The 10,849-nt window shown below is 34.0% G+C and overlaps 1 protein-coding gene across 1 annotated transcript in view; it reads right to left on the minus strand.

Moving 5' to 3' along the window:
* The window catches only part of LOC109829182, an 8,456-nt gene continuing 2,463 nt past the window's right edge, over nt 4,857–10,849 (minus strand). The window contains exons 4-5 of the mRNA XM_020396329.1: nt 6,110–6,181; nt 4,857–5,735 (exon numbers count right to left, since the gene is read on the minus strand). Of these exons, the coding sequence (XP_020251918.1) occupies nt 5,064–5,735; nt 6,110–6,181 (744 nt within the window). The 3' untranslated portion in view covers nt 4,857–5,063. The remainder of the gene's footprint in view (nt 5,736–6,109; nt 6,182–10,849) is intronic.

The raw sequence follows: 10,849 nt of genomic DNA on the forward strand, positions 1-10,849 counted from the left end.
ATTGAAGGAAAAATCAAAGAAAAATCCAAAAAATTCCCAAAAGTTACTGTTCACCAGCGATTTTTTCAGTTACTGTTCATCCGAAAAAAATACTTTACTGTTCATCCGAAAAAAAATTTCGTTACTGTTCATCCGAGAACATTAGTGTTCATCCGAACCCAAGAATTGAATCTTTAACCAGAGATTTAAGATCAAAAACCCAATAAAACTTAAATCCCTAAGAATTAATCAAGGTGGCTCTGATACCACTTGTTAGATCTACATCATAAAACTTGAGATCTAAAACCATATAGTCATGATTAATTCAAAGAGATTAACAAGGATCTAAAAGAGCGGAAGCTTATACCTGAATCCATTGCTTAATCTTGATTTTGGGTGTTGGATCTTCTAACCTTAGGGTTCTCTCTAAAACCGAATTTCTCTTTAGATGGGGGTGAAGAGAATTAGAGAATGTAACCCTAGGTTAGGGACCATAACCCCTTATTTATAGATGTTGTACTTTTGTAATTTAGCCCCTCAATAAATTACAATTACAACCTGGTATCTGCACATATGACCCCATGATCATTTAAATACCAAATTAACCCAACTTAATTGATCACTTTAGTGGGTTATCCTGAAAGATAGCAATACACATTGTTTAATCATATGTGCCCACAAATAGATTTATTAGATTAAATCCAACATATATCTCTTTGTTCATATTGCATATTTTTGCTCATAACATACTGTATATCTATCTTGAAAGAATAATTTATTAATAAGTTTTAATTGGTATAAAATCGGATTAGATTAGCATAAGACCCTAATCACCCCCCTAGGGTCTAACACTCCCAACCGGATGTTCCCCCTTCCAGTATCTCCATGGTTGCGGACCTTGTCGGTAACGCCTCAAACTCTTGGAATATTGATTTGATCCAAGCAAAGGCCGCCCCTCGCACGCCCATTCTTCATAGACCTCAAAATTTCGATCAACATGATGACCTTCTTGTCTAGAAAGGACTATTGACCTCCTCCTTCACTATGAAAGCTATTTACAATCTTCTCTAGATGGACAAACCCTCCCACTTGGAAACTGCCCAATCTCTATGAGAAGGACTCCGTCGTAAAAATTCTTTAAGAATAAAGGCATTCCACCTCATGTGAGAATGTTCATTTGGAGAGCATTAAAAATGGTCTTACCTTCATAGACATTTTGGTGAAGCGTGGCATGTCAACCGATCCCCTCTGCCCTTCGTGTGGCCGAGAGATGAGACCCTCGTATCACCTCCTATAATGATCACTTGTTAGTACTCTCAACTTACTTGGTCTCAAGTCATATGTAAGCCTTTGCGACAACCATTTGTTGGTTCAATTGGAAAGTCAGATGCTATGCTACATTCAAGGAATCTAAACCATATCTGGTAGCTACACTTACTCTTGCAGATGTTCATACTCATTTGTATTCTTTGAGCATGACTAACTTATGCATCACTCTTCAAAATCCGTTTGCCCTCTTCTTGGTCGACACCACCACTTAACATGGTAAAAATTAATGTTGATGTAGACTCCAATATTGATTGTGCTGCTATTGAGATTGTTTTTCGTGATCATCTTGGCCACCATATCATCTCATATTCCACTTTTTAGCCGACTCTACCGCCTTTAAACCTGAAGTTCAAGCCTTACTTACTAGGCTTCACCTTGCCCTCGCTCATGGCTGGTTGAATACTATTTTGGGATCTAATTGTTTAGACCTTGGGCTCTTGTTGCACTATCATCAATCTTCGGGGAATGTTGGGCTCTGTTTAAGACTTTCAATTCTTCTTATGTTAGTCATGTTCGTCGGTTGGGTAACTCTTTTGCACACATTTTAGCTCAATATGCTTGCATATATAAATGCACCTCCTTCTCGGATACCTAAGATGGTCCAAACTCAATCTGTAATCAAATTCTCCTTGATGCTATGTAATAGAATCATTACTGATTCCTCAAAAAACATCTTTTAATAAAAATATACTTAAGTCATTTAATCATGATTATCGAAAGTGTAGTAGGATTCAGCTGAAATGAAGCCATATAGGAATCCCAATTACTATTTTGAAAACCATCGTTGCCTCTAAAATCACTATTGGAAAACTGCTATTGGGATATTAAAAATCCTCTAACTTTATCACAGTCCTTGAAAATTGGCATACATGGTAAGAATTGTGCTAATATTTAGGTTCCTTCCGGTTATCATCTAATTTGAGAGGATAACAATCCGCGTGTGATGTGATGCTCTCAAAAACTTGAAATATGTTTAGAATTCAAATTTCAAATTATGAAGATTTAGAAATACTAGAAAGTACTGATTACCATATAATCCGTTGCGTTTAACGAGGTGATCAGGATTCAATGCATAAGCTAAACATCTCTTTATTTTCTTAATTAATTGTTTTAAAAATATTAGGATTTCGGCTACTTATTATGAAACTCTCGTCCTTACATGGATCCTTCTTTGGTTAGAGCACATCACATCTCAACAATTAGAAGTGACATTCAGTTTTAACTGAAACATCTAGAGTAAATAGCCTAACCTTACCTTACCTTACCATATATAAGCCTTCTCCAACCACACAATAGACGCACAAAAAGATGATACGAGGGGAAATAAAAATCAAATTAAAAATAAAAATCTTCAAGTGTAGAGGACTGGCCATAAAGTTTCTTGGGCCCTATCCACCTTCATTAAATATGATTAGCACGAAAGAAACAGCTATGTTCATATCATCCATTTGGTGATCACCCATCTAGCTTAACTAGCTTGTCATCCATTCAAGAAATTTAATCTTGTTTTCATGAGAAAATTGTCCAAAAATGAAGGAAGTCAAGCTCTGAAGAGTAAAAGATTAAAACTCACAAGTATGAGAATCTCACTTTAGGCCGATTAAACGCTAGGTAACAAACAGGCACACAGAAAAAAAAAAGAAACATCATATCGAAATTAAACATCTCTAGCATAATACTAGACGCAAATAAAAAAATTAATGAAATTTTAAAAAATCTAGCGGCAAACTTTTCCAAGTTAGATTCAATATATTAGAGCATCAAAGACTTCTGCATTATACATAGTGTCCTACGAAGTTTTCGTCACTTCTTGAGCCGTGAGTCCCAGGAGAGTGAAGTAAGCCGTGGGACCTACTAAGAGCAATTTTTTGTTTGGCTAAATTCATTGTTATAAAATGCTAGCAATTGTTCCTCTTGAGTCCTTTGGATTATCTTATAAACGCATGAAATTCCTTGTCATCTTCCGACGTAGGACACTATTTTATGGGATGTTACTGTTTCCAGGCACTGGATGTAGTTGCTCAGCTTATTGGCAATGTAGTTTTGCAAGATCAATAGAAACCTGAAATTAGTTTTAAAAAGCTAATACCCCTGAAATTAAGTATATAAAACTCGAGGAGGAATAAGATTTAGGTACTGGTGATTGAACTTGTAGGTAACTTATCAAAAGGGTGCACTAAATTTCTTGTTACTTTGAGGAATACCTGCGAAAAAAATTTAAAAGATATGAATATTGATAAACATAACAAGTGAACAATAACATGCACAGAAAGGATACAAACTTTATGGTTTTATTTTGGTGCGTCAGAATCGAATCGAATTAAACTCCAGATAGAAAAAATGATGATGTATTGTAACAATAGATGTTAATATGGTCTTATTTTGGTGTCTTGATAGATTATGAGAAACTCATAATTTTTTGTCCTATCAATTCAAACTTTTCAATAATTTCTAGTAAAATGAGCTTTTTTCCGATGGTGAAGCGCATGATTTCTGATACTACATGAGATTTTTTTTTGTTGGTTATGTTAGAGAACTTCTAATAGATTCTACAGACATTTAAATAAATGACCAATAGACAATATCAGTTTCCCATCAGAAATATGATATATCTAAGCAATGACACCATAAAACAAACTCTAGTTGCATCATAATGCTCAAGACATTAATTCTCTAATCACTGAATTTCAGAAACCAAGTTGATTATATAGTATATGAAGCTCAATATGGGCAACATGATAGAAAGATTATACACGTAATACGTTACAACACAAGCAAACACACCGCCCATTATTGTCTCAAATCACAAACTTTCTAACATAAAAGGAGAGATCAAACAAAATACTTGATGAAAATTTAGAACAACCAGCAGTAAACACTATTTGAGATGGGGAAAAATTGTAAATTAAAAATACGATAGACTGTTTTCTAAAGAAAATATTGAAAGAAAGAAGCGATAGAATCACAATAAACAAGTGGCACTCTGAAGTTGATTTCCAAATTTTATAAACTCATCTTTCAGGATACAATTCCTCTCGTGGTAGGCCTATTACGTCTTCAGGATACCCTTTGTGTACCAGATCACTTTGCCGAGCTTCTTCTACTTGGTTCTCATCAATATCGATAAACTTTGTAAGACGTTACGCATGCAAGAATGAATAGAAATGGAATGTTCATTCTCACTTCTCATTCATAAATACCAACCACAACTACTTTTTAGAAGCTAGAATATTCATTCTCACTTCTCATTCATTCCACTTTATAAGGGAGTAAGAAGTCCCAATGAGATGGTAGGAATGGATCATTCCCACTGTGAGAACCAAAAATTTGAAATAGCACATTGGTTGCTTATTAATTATCCATACATAAAATAAAAAAGATTGTCATTCCCACTTCGTTCATTCTCTAATCGCACTCAAACATGAAAATGAGAATAAGCATTTCATCCCCACGCTTATTCTATTCTATTCGTTATTTCATTTGATTTTCACCTAACTCGATTCCTGCGTACCATACAAGATGTTAAGACCATGAGAAAAAAAAAGGCATTAATCAGAATTGATGAACATTACATTCTCTGACATTATCAAGTTAATTCTACAAATTGTGTTAGTTACTATTCGTTCTCGCATAATCGAGTTAACTCTACAAGCCTGCAAAGCCTTGCCAATTAAGTGATATGAAAACAAGGTAAAAATACAACAACATGACAGTAACAAGAAGAATGCCAAAATGATTCAAATACAGTTGCATTGTCACTTCATGAGATCCAAGAACACGAACCCATTCCATAAACTATGCAAGAGCATCGAAGCCAGCAAGTTTCTGGATCTCGCAAACACAAATCCCATCACAAGACCAAGAAACACCAGCGGCAACAGCCGCTGCGCATTAAAGTGCACCAGCGCAAAAGCCACAGCACTAGCCATAATAGACCAAGGCAAAGGCATGTATTTCGTAAGCGACGGCAGAAGGAATCCTCGGAACACAATCTCCTCCCAGATTGGAGCGCACACAGAGACAACCACAGCATAAAGAGCCATGGCAACAGGATCACGAGCAACAATTGACTGCTCGACACTAGAAATACCGACCGAAGGGGAAGCAGGGAGAATGGGAACCATGTTGATGTTAATTTGGGATAACAGGTTCACTAAAGGGAAGAGGAGGCATCCCAATAATACATCAAAGGGCCAATTGCCTTTGAGGCTAAACTCAAACCATCCTGAGGGAAGAGGTCGAAATCTTGATAGACACCTGTGAAGGATAGCGACTCCGGCAAGGCCTTCAGCTATGTCAGTGAGGAGACTGTACAGGGCCTGGCCCCTGTGGGTTAGAGAAGATTTACTGAAACCAGCAGTGTGAGCTAGGAAAGGGATTATCCAGGAGCCGACGAACCAAAAGGAAGCAATCCATAGAAGCATTACCTGTAACATTTTACTGATACCATGTTCATGACTCTTGACTGTGATCTTTCAAAGGGTTAGAGGATAGACTCCCTGTGCTTCTATTGTTTGGATTCTCAGCTACATTGGTTTTCCCATTTAAATTAGTTATATGTATTGACTATTATGCGAGTTTATAGTAAGTAAATCAGTTCAAGAAACTCGTATGTTTCACAGTTTATGAAGGTCAATCTTAACGTGAAACTTTCGGAGTTGAGAATCCAAGGGATCTATCTGCAACAATAAAAGTTCAGGGACCTATCGGCATTTTGGCGATAGGACAGGGGGTCTATCCACAATTAACCCATCTGCAATACCATCAGTTACAAGATAATCCTGGCACAAGAGAGGCTTACCTGGACGATGGTTTCAGCTGTCCATGGGACCGTCCAACGTTCCTTTTGTAATGTGAAAAATTCACTAAATCCCTACAACAATAAATTGCTAAATTAGATAATTAAAAGCAATCAGATTCTCCCTAGAAAAAACATAAAATCAGAAGGAAAAAATTTAGGAGAGAAGGTATTCTAAAGAGCATAGGTTTTCAACAGGAGAGTAGTAGCAAAAGAGGGATCAATTATAAGTGAAAAGTAGTATACTAATGATTTGCAGTTAAGGTAGCTAGATATATAGAAGTGAATTGCAAGAGGACTTTTTATAGAAACCACGTAGAAATTCCTATAATCCAGCCACTGCAAAGTTTTAGGTATCTAGCATCTACTAAGTAGTGGAAATATGAACTACATACCTTGTTTGGCTATCGGCAAGTGTCCTAGTGTTAAGATGTTGCAGCTTATGATCATCTTTAGTAAAAAAAGGAAAAAATTGCCGTTGGATATAGTCAATATAGACAGGAAATTTTGTGCTACTGTCATATCATAACTGACACCATCATCATGCAGGTATTTCCATTAAATGGTATATATGAGGTATAATTCTAACTCTTACTCGAGAAGCTCCATAAAAGGAATGTCTAACATTTCACAAGTTCCATAAACGGTATAGGTTATGATGCTACACCAGTACCATCACGAAATCAAGATTGACATCATTACAAACTTTCATATTTGATTTTGCAGGTTTCTCTTTGAGGACGTTTGTTCAATGACAGCAAAGATGCAATCAACTTCAGCTTATTATGCTTCTAAGTTCTAAATTTCATGATATCCAATTTCAAATCTCAAAATCGAGTTTTTCACAATCTGGATAGATTTAATTGAGGATGACTTTTGCTTGGAAAATCAACAAAGTAGAACAAAATGGATAAAACCTCTTTTACGATTGGGTTTTTTTATTTTAATAAAAAATATTATAGCTTTACCTATAGAGGTAGTGTATTAGTGAAGAATTTTTTTTAGTGTGATTAAATTTTTTGCTTATTAAGGATTAGTTTATAAGTGATCGGTTTCGTGTAAACCTATAAAAAACTAGTTTCTGAAAGCCTAGTTTTTGAAGGTGTGAGACTTAATTGAGAAGCCATTAATCCAAGTGTGAGACAAAAGTGCCATTGAAACTGGTGTGATACAAAACGAGTTATTCCAAAAACCTAATCCTCCCTCCCTCTGCCTCTGAATTTTCCTTTATTTTTCTCTTTCTTTATTGATGATGCCACCTTCCAAAGGTACAAACTGCACCATCTCCCATCACATAGCCAATTGTTTAGATATTCCAATTAAATACTAGGAGTCCAGCACTTTGGGAATTCATCTTATTTGTATTAAGAACTCAGCAGCAGACAATGATAGAAGATGTTTTATTCTTTCAATTATCTTACTCGCTATTCTTTTAATGACTTGATCGTTGTTGTCAATATTTTTGATAAGTTATTTATATGGAGAGGAATATGGGTATCCTTATAGTACCAAGGACCAAATGTGGTCCTTGGAAGTGATGTAGGCATTTCTCGTCCACTAACTACCCATGACCATTTTTATCCTTAGCATCAAAGATACTCATTTTTCTCTTGTATATAGGGAAATATGATTCTAAAGAGCCACCTTAGATTGAATCTATGGATGCACGTCTCAATGTATGGATTGGGCTATTTCAATGGACGATCCGCTCCATTCATCATGATCTAAATACCTTAAAATATCTACAAAACAAAAATCATGTTTGAATATTTCTAACACATTTTTCATTGTCTCTTTACTCGTGTTGTCCCAAAACCGTTAATTTTACTATCACTTGATGCATTAGTAACTACAACTCAATATGCCTAATTTTTAGTTTGTGTGTCATCAAAATCATTTAGATCAAAATGAACGGAGTGGATCAAGTAAACTGATTGCGTATAATATAATTTTGAAGGTGCATCCTTAGATTCAATATAAGGTGACTCCTTAGAATCATATTTCCCATATATACATATGTATATATATATATACATATGTATATATACATATGTATATATATATATATATATATATACATATGTATATATATATATACATATGTATATATATATATATATACATATATATATATATACATATGTATATATATATATACATATGTATATATATATATACATATGTATATATATATATACATATGTATATATATATATATATACATATATATATATATATATACACATATGTATATGTGTGTGTGCGCGCATGCGTAATAATTTCGTATGATACACACACAAATTTATTCATATCTTATAGATGTATCTATTGGGTCAATGTATCTTATACTACAATCCATGTCTTATGATATGCAGCAATTAATGATGGGTGGATTTGAGTTAAAATACATTCTCCAAACCATTTAGAAAGATTTTTTAGGTTTAATTACAAAGTTGCAACTTTCAAGTTCCAAATCAGATCTAGTCTTTTGACAAAGGATAACATATATATATGTATATATATATATATCATATTTATCATATATACATATGTATATATATATATACATATGTATATATATATATGTATATATATATATATATATATATACATATGTATATATACATATACATATGTATATATACATATGTATATATATATATATATACATATGTATATATATATATACATATGTATATATATATATATATACATATATATATATATATATACACATATGTATATGTGTGTGTGCGCGCATGCGTAATAATTTCGTATGATACACACACAAATTTATTCATATCTTATAGATGTATCTATTGGGTCAATGTATCTTATACTACAATCCATGTCTTATGATATGCAGCAATTAATGATGGGTGGATTTGAGTTAAAATACATTCTCCAAACCATTTAGAAAGATTTTTTAGGTTTAATTACAAAGTTGCAACTTTCAAGTTCCAAATCAGATCTAGTCTTTTGACAAAGGATAATATCCAAGCAAAAACACCTGTTAATTCGATACAAACATACAAATCAACTGCCATTACCAATTTTCCTTTCTTCTTCAATGTTCACTATTGAAACAAAACCAATCCCTAAACTCTTGGTTCAAACAAGTAATTCAAGTGTTATGACTTTTAATCCTACAGGAGCAGAGAAATAATTTGGGACAACTATGACTGTAGTAGGGTTTTTACAATGAGTATGTTCGTTCACAGAAAAGTGTATCTACAACTGCCATTACAATTTGAAAAAGAACAAAAGCAATGGTAGTTGCGCTTGTCTATTTCACTGTAACTACAGTCAATATGCAACTATAGCTTCAACACGCGGCTTTTTCCACAAATGATTTGTGACCAAATTGACTACATGCTGTTTTTGCAAAAGGCGGACCGTGTTTGCATTTGCAACTGTCATAAAGTTCAGTTCCAGCGAAACAAATGGCTGCAACTATAACTAGAGTTGTCTTTTTGTAATTTTAAATGCAATTGCAATTTTCATAAACCAGCAGTTCTTAGGACAATTTGCATTTGGAAAAGAGACAAATGAAGAGGGAAGGAACAGATTGGCTTATGATTCTATTTACCTATTGCATATGGAATCAATGATAAAGTGACCAAGAGATGAGAGGACCATCTCTACCAAATGTGAACTCCTTCATGTAAAGGCTTTGAACTTGAAGGACCAATTAGTGCTGGTGCTATCTGAAAAGAAACTAAGAGAATAACTACAACTTTAAGTTAAATTAACTATTAGCAGTCAAATTATTATTTATAATTTTTCAAGTATTTGAAAATGTTTTTTTGTGCTTTTGCTGATAAATAAGTATTGATAAAACCTAGAAATTCATATGTCACTGGACAAAAGGGGAAAGAAGAGAAAGAAGGTACTGAAGCGGAGGGGCTTTGTTAAACAAAGATTAAGATGAAGAAAATGAATATCAAGTTCAAAGACATGATAATGTGGACCTATCGAGAATGGTTGTGATATTCGATAGGCTTGTTTTGTTGTTTTAATTGTGAAAATGATATAGCAAATTGTATTCATAAAATTAATTCTGTCTATATTTATATGGTTCAATTATCTGGTATCCTTTTATAATAGTCTAATATAGTCATTGACAATGTTTTAGAAAGCGCTAAGCACTTCTAGGTGCCGTACCATGCACCTAGCACCTAGGCAAACGCTTAAGTAGCAAATAGGCGTTCATATCATCAAGAAAGGATCATTCCTTTCCAAAATATTATCCTTGTCATTTACCTAAGATGGACTTGGATATGGAGTTTTGATCTAGTCCATATTGACTTGACCTATATTCTTCATTTGTTACTGTGTGTAAATGAGCAATATACCCATTTTTTATGAGGTGGAGTCTGCATAAGCGGGCCATCCCCTAAGCATTCCCAAGTCTTAGGCGAACAGGCTAAGTACTTCTTAGGCCTACGCTGACAGCCAGGGTGCTTTTTATAACAATGGTCAATAGACTTTGTCTTTTTTGTTTTTAGCCTTGACTATATAACTACATTCTAAATTTGTGCATTCTCATGACATAGTTATAACATAATTACTCAACTAGTATGCATAACTTATTTATCTTACAATTATAATACAATGCATGATATGATATGTAAAAATGATGCATGATACCTATCCTGATTTGACAATGAGTCCATTACAAGTCTAGGCATGAGGTTTAATTCCTTAATCAGATCACTTTTTCAACTTTACGGTTTGAGGGTG

The sequence above is a fragment of the Asparagus officinalis genome, chromosome 1, assembly GCF_001876935.1.
Source record: "Asparagus officinalis chromosome 1, Aspof.V1, whole genome shotgun sequence".
In the NCBI taxonomy this organism is placed as follows: Eukaryota; Viridiplantae; Streptophyta; class Magnoliopsida; order Asparagales; family Asparagaceae; genus Asparagus; species Asparagus officinalis.